Genomic DNA, 14,936 nt, shown 5'->3' on the forward strand with positions numbered 1-14,936 from the left:
GTCTAGCCATGAGTTTCCTGTTTTTTCTTCTTCTTTTTTCTCTTCCCATATTTCCTGCCTGCACCCCAAAGCTACCTAAATGCCAGAACTTACGCACTCCAACAGAATCCCTGTCTTTCTAGCTCCAGGAGGAGGAATGGAAGTCCCCTTGGCACAAAGACTGGGAGACACCAATTTCCATGCAAACCCTGTTAACATGTAGAGTCTATATTCTAGACTTTTTCTATGCATGTTTTTAAAAACATAGTTGTAATTATACCAAACATCTGTTGTGGTTTTTTCCCCTCTTAATAGAAGACAATTATTTATGCTATTAAGTTGGTATGCAATCATTGTAAACTTGGTTTTTAATAATGTAGTCAGCAGTTACCGCCTAACTGAATGCATTTGCATCACTGCAACATGCATTTGAGTCACTTCGGATTCTGGTTCAGTACCAGAGAGTCTTTACAGCAAACTCCTGGTCTTGCCACTACACCCCTGGCCCAGGCTTTGAATAGCAAGGAACAACTCCCATTTAGATTGTTTCCAGCTCCTTGCTTTTATAAATAATGTTGCAGTGCGATATTTATACATAAAGCTTCTCTTTATATGTGGGGTCGTTTCTTTGAGGTAGACTCCTAGAAGCAATGTGACTGAGTCAGAGGTCATGCCTATTTCAATTGCTGGTGATTATTTTTGCAGAGGGTTCTGTCAATTGTAATAAATAGATCAGACCCCGAGTTGTAGATGATGAAATTGAGGCTCAGAGTGTTCTGGCTGCCTAGGGTCACAGCTGCTTGGTAGAAGCGCCATGATTTTAGCCCTGCCTGTTTGCTGCAGAGGCTGCTGCCACCTCCTCCTCCTGCACTGCTGGCTGGGGCACTCACCACGTCTTCTCTCAGGTGAACCTGTTTGGGGGCATCAGTGACATTGTGCCTACCCTCTCATTGTCTATCTTTCTTTTGCTTTGCTAGTCTGATATGGGGCGGGGGGAATGAGCTCCTGTTAATGCTAATTTTCATTTTTATTTGCTTGACAGATTCTGTTTCCAGCTGATCATATCCTTTGCCCTTTAGATTTTGTTTCCTAAAATGGCCTTATTTACTTGAATTATATGTGCTGTGAACACAATAAAGATGTTAACTTGTTTCTGCTCCGATTGTTTTGTAATTTGTCTTTTAATTTATTTGCTTTTAAAAACATAAGTATTATTATTATTTATTATTATTATTATTATTTTTAATGTGGCTGTAACAATGTAACAATCCATCTTTTTTTCCTGTTCCCCACTAAGCTTAAAGAGAGTTCCCCCTTGCAGGGGTTTGACAAATGTGGAAAGATCTTTTTAAAAGAAAGCTTAGGTGTTTAAGGGCACTTGTAAGAAGTGTAGCATTAATTTTCGGCTGGTTTTCCTCAATGCCATGTTTACCTCATAATTTCTCCCTCCACCCCTACACAAACAGTTTCCCCACAGACATTTTCCTGCTAAAATGGGAGGGCAAATTATGGGGTGATGGTGCCTGAACATATGATTTATAGTTTTCAAAACACAGAATTTTAGAAGAACAGTTTGAAATGTAAAATGAAGAGCTACCTACGCTTTTTTTGCCATAATTTTCTTCTATGCATTCTCCATTATTATGACAGAACTAGACCAAACTTTCTATTTGAAACTTAAAAAAGATTTAATTATGTTTATACATGTATGCAATTTAAAAATTGAAATGGTTCTATAGGACTTGTTATGAAAAACAATAGTTCCCTCACCCTGATCCTACTCCAGCCCACTTTTCTATGCTTTGAACTCTTTTAACCAAATCTTGTAGTGTTTACCCTTCATATCTTGAACTGTTTTTACTGTGTTTGTGTGTGTGTGCGCGTGCGTGCGTGCTTACCCTCAGGTCTCTAAGTGACATGGCAATATTGTTTCTTTACCATTTCTAATATAGGCTGTTTCTGCTATTAATTTCTTGGTGTGGACGGCCAAGATTTAGAGTCCTCATGCCTGCTGCCCCCTGCGACCACCATCCCATCACACACATTAACTTTTCTTGTTCTGTCTTCCCAGTATAGTTTTCTGTCCTTGATTTAACTCAGTATTCAGTGCTTACATTATTACAGTTTTGTAAATGCTATTCCCAGCCAAGTCATGTCGTTTCCTATAATTACTTTTCTGCACAATGTTTTGTTTTCTATAGAATTAGTAATTGCCTTGCCTTTTGCGATATCAGTTTTCTATATACTTATTCATCCCCATTTTATGCTTCTCCTTTTGATACATTCAGAGGCATTGAGTGCTCTGTCAGTCTCAGTTCCTTGAAGATGACTCTCTAGAGCTCTCACTTGCCCACTTGGGAGGCTCACTTTTTAGGTCAAGTGCACAGTTTTATTTGCTTTCCTCTTATTGGCCTGCTAGCGAATCCCATTTCTTCTTTTTTATTCTCTGTTTACACCTTTTCTTTGTAGAGCATGTCCTTCGTAATTACCTGAAAACGAGTACACAGGAGGTAAATATTTTGAGATCTTGTATCTGTGAAAATAGGTTTAGTTTAGTGTATGCTTAGTTCATAATATGACTTGGTGTACAATTCTAAGTTGGAAATGATTTTCCTTCAGAATTTGGAGGCATTTTTCCAAAGTCTTCTATTTTCCAGTGTTGCTTTTGAAAAATTCTGATTCTTGAGCTTTCATATAAAGCTTGTTTTTGATCTGTGGAAGCTTTAGGGTTTCTTCTTTGCCCCCAGTTTCTGAAATTCCATGATGTTGAGTCTTGCTGTGTAGCTCTGTTTTCTTCTATTGAGCTGGGCATTCGGTGATCCCTTTGACTTTAGAAAGTCATATCTTCTGTGTCATGCGTTCAACCTGCCCTCCTTCACTAGAAATCTTCATAACAATTTTAAAGGGAAATTATAATGAACTTATAATTTATATAAACATATGATTTCCACAGATGATATACTAGTTAAATGTTGAAATGGGATCATGGTGGTTAGATTGGCCAACTGGAATTTAAAAGAGTGCTGACAACCATAAAATATAAATAGTCACACATTTCATTTGATAGAGCAAATGAAAGTTGCAGTGATTAAGTTGTTCAAGCCATTTATTACTCTAGTATTAGAGTAATTCTAGACCTGTATCAGAGACAGGAAGATTTATTCTTAAACTTTTTTCACTTTTTATTAAAAGGAAAAACATACAATTTTATCTACATAATTTCAGAAGACTGAAGGTACATCCTACTTAGCCCCTTTTTAAATTTGGTCCCCCAAAAATCACACACCAAAAAAACATTGTACATTTGGCTGCCCCAACCTTCATAAGCTTCTTTAGCTAAGTTAATAAAACAGTTGTCGTCTAGGCCAAGCATGTGAAAGTATATCTCTAAAATGTCCTTAGAGATGTAAATTTTCTTTCCCCCTAGATGGCAGTTATAGGAGGGAATCTGTCAATATTTATCAGTGTAATAGAAAAAAAAAAAGGGTAAACATCAGTTGAAATGTGCCATAAAGAATGGTGACATCTAAGGAAAGTTCTTGCTTCTTCTCTAGGACCATACTCTTTCCAAGGGTTGCCCAAAGTACTGTAAACGTTGAGTGGGCAAATTCATGGTGAGGGATTTGTGTCTTACTGTGTTTGTAAAGGAAAAACACTCCTGAGTTTCCTTTACTCTCAATAACTACACTGAACACTTCTGTGACCAGATGTGTGCATGGGTTTTCCTGAACAACAAGCAATTCTCCAACTCCCTTTATCTCAATTCTGACACTATCTACCTGGAGATCCCACAGGTTAAGAGCTCAGTCTCACCCTGACCACCCTTCCACTTTAGACGTCAATCACAACTCCAGATTGTCACCTGTTTCTTCTGACTAACTGGCTATGAATCAGAGTTTCCCATGATCCCTTCCTCTGGTTCAATTAATTTGCTACAGCAGCTCACAGAATTTACTTACTAGATTAGCAGTTTATTATAAGAGGATGTAACTCAGGAACAGCCAGATGGAAAAGGTGCAAGCAAAGTCTGGGGAGGAGCATGGAGCTTCAAAGCCCTTTCCAGGGCATCCCACTCTCTTTGTATGTCCACATGGTTACCAACCCAGAAGCTCTCTGAACCCTTATCCTTTTGGATTTTTGCGGAGCCCTTATTGCGTAGCCACAACTGATTGTCACTGGCCATTGGTGATAAACCGGGAGGAGGTGAAGTGGACTGAAAATTTCAACCTCGCCACCACCTGGTTGGTTCTTTTGGCAACCATCCATGAGGGCTTTCCAAAGGTCAACACAATAAGGTGGACTCAGGTGTGGTTGAAAGGAGCTCGTTATGAATAACAAAAGACACCTTTATCTTTCTTATCACTCAGGAAATTCCAAAGGTTTTAGAAGCTCTGCCCGGAGCAGGGACAAAGAACAAATACCCACAAAGCTTAATTCTGAATATAAATAGTAATTAGAGCTCGCTTTCATGAGGGCTAATAATGGATCTTGTTTCTCTTTTCCCACTAGCTTTTTGGAGACTGGGAAGCCCAACTGCGGAGAATAATGAAGCTCATTGCCGGCGGTGGCCTGTCCATCACTGGCTCTCACAACATGTGTGGGGACTATCTGTACAGCGGCCACACGGTCATGCTCACACTCACCTACTTATTTATCAAAGAATGTAAGTCCAAAACAGACTTCCATTTGCATTTCCTCACATGCCACATGGAAAGTCTGCTGAAGCAAGACTGGAGGGCTCGGGAGGGCAGTACCTCACCTCACCACCATGCCTGGGTACACGGGCACCCAGGGAAATGTATGTGGTAGGAAGTAACTGCTCTTCTTGACTGGAGTTTCTTGTTTCCTCAAGTGGCAGCTGTAGTCCGGGGGTGATTTACAGCTGCTGGAAGGAGCCAGAAGGAAGAAGTCTCAAGGATGTAGAAATCTAGTAATGGGCCTGATTGGATGATGGCAGAGTATGTGTTCACTTAGTAGACATTTTTTCAAGTAGCTGACACTGCTATAAGCTAAGGGGACTGTGGTGAGTCAGTGATGTCTTTACCCTCATAGAAGCCGGGGCTCAGGAACACTAAATGAGGCAGAAACTAAATGGGAAGTTTCCTTTAAAAAAAAAAAAGCACGTAAAATATTTTATGAAACATACAAGAAAAATAATATTACAGATCACTACACTGCTCAGATTTAACATACATTAGCATTTACCATATCTGTTTCAGATAACACCTTTAGAAAAGCAAATAAAGTATTAACATATAATTAAAGCCTTTTGTCCTTTCCATTTTCCTATGTCATTTCCATGCACGTTTTTGTACTTCTATATTATGTTTTTAAAATTTACATTCATGGTATCGTGCCACTTTCAAATTACGTTTCTGAGATGAAATTGGTTCATTTTAATTGCTATTATTATTACAATACTATAAGTGAACCGCAAATATTTATCTACTTGTAGAAAATGCAGTTGTCTTCCGTATTTTCCACTTAGAAACAGTCTCAATAAACATTATACAATAGTTGCCATGAAGGGCGATAAGTGAACCAAGCTCCTGGCACCAAAGAGGAGGGATACACATTGCATTCTGGGGGTGTCTTGGAAGTGTGTGGCACCTTGTAGAAGTTTAATATGGTTGGAATTTAGACTGGGGGTAATAATGAAAAATGAAAATGAACTAGTAAGTAGGAACCAGATCATGCAGCGTGCATTAAGCCACCAGAAGGAATCTGAACTTCCATCTGACAGAGATGGGGTGCCCACTGAAGGGTTGTACCAGTGGGGCAATATCACCTTACCCTTTTTAGAGGGAGATACTGCTTCTGCAGCAGCTTGCAGGATGGATTGGAGAGGGGCAAGACTGAAGACCAGGAGAAAAGTTAAGAGACTGGCTGCTGCTGTAATCCAGGAAAGAGATGGGTGGTGGCCCAAACTTCCGTGATGACACTGGAGATGGAGAGAAGTGAAGGGATCAGAGGGAGATAAAAAAGGGTCAACAGATCACAGGACTGATTGTTGGGGTTCAGGGGACAGGTGGTAGACTGATGGGTGAACACCCAGTTGTGGTCTTAAAAACAACTAAGATAGGGAACACGGGGAGAAGGAAAGTTGTGCTTCAGGGCGCTGAGAAAGAGAAGGGAGAACAGGTTTCTCCTGGTACTTAGTATGTGACCAAATAGAGTGAATTCTGATGCTGTCCATTCAGAATTGTCAGGGCACGATCTAGCCCTTGTACTAGGATGTGGGGCGTGGGAAATGGGGACAGAATAGGCCTGATGTCAGCAGCCCAGGAGAAGAGATTTCTGCCCCCTGCTGGTTGTTACCTGAAATCCTTGCATGGAATTAAGCTTTATCCTTTTGGAAGATAAGACAGTGTGCCATATTGGATCACAAACTCTGATCTTTGAATCCTGGTGCTACCACTTGCTAGCTCTGTGACCTTGGGGAAAATATTTAACCTTTCTAAGTTCTAAGTCTTAGTTTCTGTATCTTGAGAATGAAATACTGATAGCTATTTCATGGGTGAAGGGAGATGGTAAAAATGACAATAGGTGGCATATATGGACACTAATAATAGAGTTGCATGGAGAGTTTATGGTAGCTGCTATTTGTTGCTGTATTGTTAAGGTATCAAACACAAATTTTTCGGGAAATGAAATATGGAGCCTTATACGTACACTAAGACCCCTACCCTGACCACTCCATTTAAAACTGCAAACTACCCTTCACCCTTCTGATCCTGCTTACTCTGTTCAACTGTTTTTTTCCGTAGCATTTAACACCTGCTAACATAGTGTATAATTTCCTTATTTATTTTAATTATATTTTATTGTCTCTCTTCCCTATTAGGAAGGGATGTCCCCACAAAGGCAGATTCTTTGCCTGTTTTGTACATTATCTCAGTAAATGCTCTAGCAGTTCCTGTTCTGGGCACAATATTGATTAGATGCTTAATCAATATTGATTGAATGAATGACTCATTCTTAGACCCCTTAAGAATCCAGTAAAAGCCTGAAATTTCTCCCCTAAAATGGGGAGGATAGACCTCGTTGAAATATTTTTGCCAAGAATTTCAGACCTTCTGAAGTACATCTACTGAGAAAGGTCAGAAGGCTTGCACTAATGGAGATGTCACTTCCTTCAAGTGACATCCCAAGTGGAGGTACAGACAAGCATTTGTCTGTCACTGCCCTATTGTTGGGAGTGCACTTGGTCTAGAATTCCCAGACATTTGGATTCTCTCTTACTGGAATTTGAGAAATGGACACCTCAAAGACTTTCAGAGTAGTGTATGGTTGCACAGCTTGGAAAGACAGTTACATCAATTATAATTGCTAGTCCATGTGTAAGGATCTATAGACCCCAAAGGTTGATTTTTGTTTAAAGCATTAACGCCAAATTATTTACAGGTACATTAAATGTCAGCGGACCGCTTTTTTACTTTTTTTTTTTTTTTATGGAGCACGATACATTAACCTGTCTTTATGTGTTCTTTTAAACTGTATTTATGATGATATGAATCAAGTCACAGCCAAATATGAATTTCTACTGTGAGTAAAATAACTTTATAAAAACTGGTTTCATTGTTATCTTGATTACAGATAAGCTAAAGCTCTCAGATGTGCTAGCCCAACAGATCTGTTTTCAGAAGAAAAGATCCAACTATCTTCACGATAGCAGTGAGGCAGTGTTGGGTGCTCTTAGCGGTATTTGAATGCTGGGACTATTACAAATGTCTCCTCTTTTCAGATTCCCCTCGCCGACTCTGGTGGTACCACTGGATCTGCTGGCTTCTCAGCGTGGTTGGAATCTTCTGTATTCTCTTGGCGCATGACCACTACACTGTGGACGTGGTGGTGGCATATTATATCACCACGAGACTCTTCTGGTGGTACCACACTATGGCCAATCAGCAAGTGAGTTTTCCTCCATTTGATTTGAGCTTCTGTTGTTCCTGGCTAGGTGTTGCTGGTATGGCAGGGGGAGATATGCAAAGAATCCACAGATATCTTTTTAGTTTTCTTTTTTCTGAGGGATAGTCAATTAAAATCCTGTTGTCTTTTGTGATGCCGATTCAAATCAAAAATGAACAAGAAATGTGTTAATGTTAATGTAATGATAGGAGATTGCATTTTCCTAGAACAAATACCATTACTTTCATTGTCCCTGAAAATATTTTCTAAGATGTGCCCACCTATTGCTAATTAGCATTCCTACCCTCTTCTTCCTACCCTTGTCCCCCTCACCAGCTTAAAACTTAATATTTAATTAAGTTTGTTCGTTTTCCTGGCAGAAGAGTGAGTAACTAAAAAGTTAGTTGAGGTATTTATTTTAAACAGGAGATTGAGTAAGCCACAGGTTCTCCTTGCACTCCTGGAATTGGCGTTATTATTATTTTTCTACTATGGTGTGGCCCAGTTTGCAGATGAGTACAGAGAGTAGAACGGTGGTGTGAGTGTGAAACTGGGATATGTGGGTGGACCTGGGGCTGGTCTGGGGCTCTTTGTAAATTTTAATATAAAAAGCTATTTAAATATTATGCGAAAAATATGTATGTTTCTTTAGAGGCTGGAACAATTCATTGTTCTTCCTGACTTGGTTTCTTCTTTCTTTATTATTTTAGGTGCTAAAAGAAGCTTCCCAGACGAACCTCCTGGCTAGGGTGTGGTGGTACAGGCCATTTCAGTACTTTGAAAAGAACGTCCAAGGAATTGTACCTCGATCTTACCATTGGCCCTTCCCCTGGCCAGTGGTCCACCTTGGTAGGCAAGTTAAATACAGCCGGTTGGTGAATGGCACATAACAGCTGTACACAGTGGGGGAATGAGGAACTGTCCGAAGTGCTGAGAACTCCGTGAGAGAAGATGCCATAACATAAACACCTCCCTAATTCTACTATCTTTCAACAGTTACCTTGACTTAACCTATTGAGTTACCTAGTCAGCACTGTGATCTTTTTTTCTCTCCAAAGGACCTGCGTTGGACAACAATAAAGAAAATTTAACCTATCATGCACTGTACACATTTCCTGTTCATAAGTTTGGAATTTACATAACTCGCAACCACCATGTTCCTTTGTATATGATGCAACAGCATAAATGTAAGCTTTTATATATCATAAGTTCTGGTCTTTCCAGTCACATCTGGAAATAAAGCGTATTATTTTCTTGGGAAAACATACTTTTCATATCTCTTGCCCCAAAGATTGGGCTGTAAGCCATTTTCTAGCAAATGTCTCTATGAAGGTTTCTAAGTACCTGAGTGGGGTTCAATACTGAAATCTTTCTACCTGTTGCACCGATACTCAAATGAAAATGACAGACACAGAAAGGTTTAGTAACTTTGGGTTTTGTAAAATCAGCAGAGACAGTGTGTCAAAAAGTGCAAAAAAAAAAAAAAGATTCTGTTATAAAGTGATTTTCTAAGTATTTCCTAACTTTATTTTTCAAAATGATGTTATGAAAACCAAATTTGAAGATTTTTACATGTCAAAGAGGAAAGAGTTAAAATTTAAAAATGCTTCTTGGGAGAGAAATTTGTCTATGTTTCTAGTGCCTTTCTTGTCTTGATTGTATGGTCAGTAGGCAACCTTAAATGTTTTTATTTAAAATAAAGTATTCCATGAAAATATAAATGTATGTATACACTACTAAAATTTGCATTTATAGCTAAATTAAATCAGAAGACTGCTTATGGTTTTTAAATTGCTCTGAATTAAAGAATGGGAGGGGTTAATTAGAAAGTCAGATCCTGTTCCCATATTGTGAGCAGGTGACAATAACATGTACTACTTAAATTATTTTATCATCTATTTGGTAGTTCAATTTTAACTATACAATGAAAACAGCCATGAATACTTTTTTTAAAGAGAGTTTTGAAAATGATCACTTAACTAAAACTTGAAAGCTATAAATTAGTTATCCATACTCTCATGACAATTTTGTTGGTGAACAACAAAAAAGAGATCTATTTCTTTAAAATATATTTGTGCAGAAACTGCATGTAACTCTAAGTTTTACTCCTAACATAAGTATGTTTGGGGAAGTATTCTATTCTATACTTGCCAATGTGGAGAACAAAATAGTTTTTTAAAAATGAAGAAGTATATATATCCATTCTGTATTTTACGTGCAGCAGAATTATCTTCTGTAGGGTTTTTTTGTGTATTCACAAGGTGATATTTGTATTGTAAAACAATAATGGTGAAGGAAATAAAAAGGCTTTTAAAATTTTGTTTGTTTTAAATCTTTGTAAAGTTATTATTCCAGAGAGTATACTGATATCTTAACAGCTTACATAGATCACAAATTAATCAAAATGCACTTTTTAATAAAAACTGATACTTAAAATAAATGCCTGTTATTTCTAATATGTTCACATTTTTCACAAAAGTTCTAAATGAAGTCATTAAAGTAAGATAAGAAACCCGAGTTTCGGGGGGGCCGGCCCGGTGGCTCAGGCAGTTGGAGCTCCATGCTCCTAACTCCGAAGGCTGCCGGTTCGATTCCCACATGGGCCAATGGGCTCTCAACCACAAGGTTGCCAGTTCGATTCCTCGAGTCCCAGCTCCCGGATGGCTCAGTTGGTTGGAATGCATCCTCTCAACCACAAGGTTGCCTGTTCGACTCCTGCAAGGGATGGTGGGCTGTGCCCCCTGCAACTAGTAATGACAACTGGACATGGAGCTGAGCTGCGCCCTCCACAACTAAGATTGAAAGGACAACAACTTGACTTGGAAAAAAAGTCCTGGAAATACACACTGTTCCCCAATAAAGTCCTGTTACCCTTCCCCAATAAAATCTTAAAAAAAAAAAAAGAAAAGAAACTGAGTTTCGGGATTTCTTCACCGAGCTTTTTTTGAGAGATAGCTTTTAATAATCTTGTTTCCTTTCCCTTGAGATTGCTTAAAATGTACCCTAAACTTCAGTAACCTCTACAGATTGAGTGTATTTTTAAATAGTAAGTTAACTCTTGAATAATATGGGGATTTGGGGTGCCAAACCCCCACACAATGGAAAATCTGAGTATAACTCCAGCGATAGTCAGCCCTTTGCATCCACAGATATGAAGGACTGAATATTGTATTTTTTTGAAATTTGCATATAATACGTGTTGTTCAAGGTCAACTGTATGTAAAAAGAATCACAGATAAGTTAAATGCAAACTGCAGACCACTGTGTTTATCAGCAAGTCATTAATTTTCAATCAAATCACTGTCTTAACTTTTCCCCCCATCACTGGAAGTAATAAAGCTTTTCTAGTTCAGATGGAAAGAAAAAGTAAATATGAAATGAGAAATGCAGTATTTAGTGCTTTGATAATAAATGGTAATTCAAAATAACTCTTTAAAAAGAAAAGAGATATTCCTGATGTGGTGAAGAAAGGAAGATGTTAACAGTGGAGACCTCTCCCTATTAAAGAACGTATTCAAGGAGTCCAAACAGGTGAAACGAGTAAGAATTCTTTCGTGGAGCTTTGGACTTACATCTATTTGTCTCCTAAGGCAAATAGAGCAAATGTCTCTGATAGGTTTATATTGAACTATTACAGCCTTTTACTGACTTTGATTATTCACCAGGTGCTGGATATTGAAAGGAAAAGGAAGTTGAGTAATGAAAATGAGTTATTGGCACATGCTAACAATAGGATCTTTTTTCTGAGTCAAAATAATAACAGGAAAAACTTCATTATAAGTTTGCATACTACGTATGTGCCAACGAGTCCACTTGCTGATCGCTCTGCATGCCTGACTCTACTTATTCATGAATTGGCATAGTTGGCATAGCCTGTGGCTCTCTAGTCTTCGTATCCCTGGAGGAACAAGGAGAAATCTCATTGTCTTCTTGGAAAATTGTAGTCCCCTTGATAACACCTGCCTGCATGAGGACATGTGCTTTTTTGTCCTTGACTTTGATCAAAGCCCTAGACATTAACATCTGTATTTTGCTCTTTACAGGTTGGGCAGTTTACAGTATATATCCTTGTTAGCCCTCACACAACCACGAGGTTAGTTATCATCCCCCTTTTAGGGAAGGTGACTGATATGTTAAATAACTTTCCCAAGGACATGCAATGGGTAAGTATTGGAAATCTGATTGGAGGCCAACTTTCCACCCTGTTTTCTCCCCCTGCCCTGCGCCCCCCACCTCCATTCTCTGAGTTTTCTTAAATTCTTCAGTAAGAGTCTACAGTGGGAGAAATCTGTGCTTTTGGTGGTAAAGCTAAGTAAGATAACTTACTATGGACTGAGGAGCAAGAAATTCACACCATCTAGTGTGAAAGAATCATTTTGCCAGTTTCCTAATTGCTATATGTTTTATAAACTTGGTCAATATCATGTAAACTGAGAATACATGCTACCTTTCATTTGACTGTTATACAAAAAGTCAAGCATGTTCTGAATTAACTAGGAAACAGGATATTCTACTTGAATCCTTTGATACCGATACCTTCTTTTTCTCTGGCCAGAAAACTGAATTAATCAGAACTGCTGCCTTGAAATTCTGCTTTTCAGCACCTTAAAATACTTATCTGTGTTCTGATTCAGAGTACAAGTCAGAAGAAAATTAAGTGAGGCCTGCCCTCCAAAGTCTCAGACTCCAGCTCCCACGACAAGAAGGTCAGACATGGGTGCGATCAGTGAGAGATAGGGAAGAGTGAGGGAAGTTGGGGGGAAAAAAGGGAGCCAAGCAGGGCCCCTAAGGACAGTGCGAATGGCTCTGGCTTGCTGTTGGTGAAGACAATATAGCATGAGGATGTATCATATGAGTTAATGTTTTTTGCACATACGAGAGATTCTTTTAGTTCTTGAGCCCTGGCTTGGCACAGTGAGTATATAGTTTAGCATGTAATGATTGAAAAAATACATGCTATGAATTTAGAAATGCTCTCAAGGGAATCTGTTGTTTATTAATCACAATAGCAGATGTATAATGTTTGGTCAATTGGAATAGTATTTATTTACAGGAGCTATTATTCCATCAACATACCATGGTTGGTGAGTATAAACATTTGAGGGTCTCTTGGGAATTCTTAGGAGAGGTTTACCGAAGATTCAAGGCAGAGTTCAATGAAATTGCCAGAGCCCATTTTTTTTTAAGTTTAGCAAAAAAAAAAAAAAAAAAAGAATCGGGAGGCCTGTCATGTTTTCTGTGTTGAAGGATACATAGATGTGGCTACAGGGGACAGGAATGGCATTCCAGATGAGGACAAGGGAAGTCTGACACCCAGGAAGGGGCTGGCCTAGAGTCCCCTCCCAGCTCTATGGTGGCCCAGAACCTTGAATATTTTGACAATCTGTTGTTAGGTGCATGCACATTAGGATTACTGCTGCTTCTTGGAGAATTGACCCCTTTATCACGACATCATCTCTATCTTCCTTGTTGTGAACTTTGTCTGAAATTAAGGTAATAACTCCAGCTTTCTTTAGATTAGTATTAGCATGGTGTATCGTTATCCCTTTATTTTTAACCTCTCTGGGCCTTTATTGTTAAAGTGGATTTCTTATGGAAAGCATATATTTGCATCTTGTTTTTAATCTGCTCTGACAATCTAATTGGTATATTCATGCCTTTCACATTTAAAGTATAATTGATAATATTTGAATTAATAGCTACCATGTTTGTAACTCTTTTCTATTTGTCACGTTTGTCTTACAATTTTCTTTTATTCTTGTTCTGCCTCCCACTAGTTTTGAGCATTGTATCTCTTTTTACATGCCATTTTATCTCTTAACATACCAAGTATACGTCTTTTTAAAACACATTTTTATATACCTCAACACAGCTGAAAAAAATTTTTAGTGGTTGCCCTAGAGTCTACAATATACACTTGTAGCTGATCTAAGCGTGCTTCCAATAGCACAACACCACTTCAGGTATAGTGCAGGCACCTTACAGCAGTGTATTCCCAATTCCTCCCTATCCCTTAGAATATGGCTGGCTCCTTCTTTGTCTCTTGTTATCACCTTTGTTTTAAAGTCTATTTTGTCTGGTTTCTGAGGTTTTTTTTTTCCTTTTCATTTTCATAAGATATCTTTTTTCCATTACTTTCAATCTGTGTGTGTCTTTCAATCTGAAGTGAGTCTTTTGTAGGCGGCATATATAAAGGTCTTATTTTCTTACCCATTCAGCTTCCCTATGTCTTTTGATTGGAGCATTTATCCATTTACATTTAAAGTAATTGTTGATAGGTAAGAAGTTATTTCCATTTTATTACTCATATTCTTAAAGAAGTTCCTTTAACAATTCTTATAAAACTGGTTTCGTGGTGATGCACTCCTTTAGCTTTTTCTAGTCTGGGAAACTCACTGGATTGGAGAATGGAAGAGATACATCCAAGTGTCTTCTAATTAGTATGCACTGGGGACTTGGCAGACATTCTCTAGATTTCTTAACTGCAAGACTTGCCAGAGCCTTTAATGTGCTCTCCTGCAGAGGACCTAGGAGCAGCCCAGCATTAAAGCAACACCCAAACTCCAGAGATGCTCCTGAATAAGTTTCTCTCTTTCTTTTGACTACTCAAGCTGTGAAAGCACTGTGGCATATCCCCCAAGCTGCTGACCTGGGAAAGAATTGCCAGGGACATTCGTTAATAACAAATATGATTGCTTATAAGGAATTTAAGGACACTAAGACAAAATGTCAGGCAACTACAGAATGCTTGGCCTATTTATGTCAAAATTAGGATATATGGTATTTTCTATTTGTTTAGTCAATTGCTTTCTCCAATTTTCTTTTGATGAGCCTTTAAAAAAAATTTGTTTTTGGCTTGGACTAAGTTCTAAATACTTTACTTTGAGTCTGACCCAAAGCATTTTTCAGTGTGAGTAGGAAATAGCAATGGTTGTTACTCTTTTAGATATCCCGATTCATGTTATTTCTAGCAAGAGCTTTATACTTTCTCAATTAGAAACCCTTAAAATCAATGTTACCATCTACCTTTATGACATTTTGGAATAAAA

General features: G+C 38.4%; 1 protein-coding gene across 10 annotated transcripts in view; it reads left to right on the forward strand.

Annotated features, from left to right (window-relative positions):
• SGMS1 (sphingomyelin synthase 1) overlaps positions 1 to 10,777 on the forward strand; it is a 255,191-nt gene extending 244,414 nt beyond the window's left edge. For all 10 annotated transcript variants that reach the window (XM_081075240.1, XM_081075239.1, XM_081075242.1 and 7 more), the window contains 3 exons: positions 4,489 to 4,642; positions 7,724 to 7,890; positions 8,598 to 10,777. In XM_081075240.1, the coding sequence (XP_080931366.1) occupies positions 4,489 to 4,642; positions 7,724 to 7,890; positions 8,598 to 8,777 (501 nt within the window). In that variant the 3' untranslated portion in view covers positions 8,778 to 10,777. The remainder of the gene's footprint in view (positions 1 to 4,488; positions 4,643 to 7,723; positions 7,891 to 8,597) is intronic.
• The last annotated feature ends 4,159 nt before the right edge of the window (positions 10,778 to 14,936 follow it).

The sequence above is a fragment of the Rhinolophus hipposideros genome, assembly GCF_964194185.1.
Source record: "Rhinolophus hipposideros genome assembly, chromosome: 15".
Taxonomy (NCBI): Eukaryota; Metazoa; Chordata; class Mammalia; order Chiroptera; family Rhinolophidae; genus Rhinolophus; species Rhinolophus hipposideros.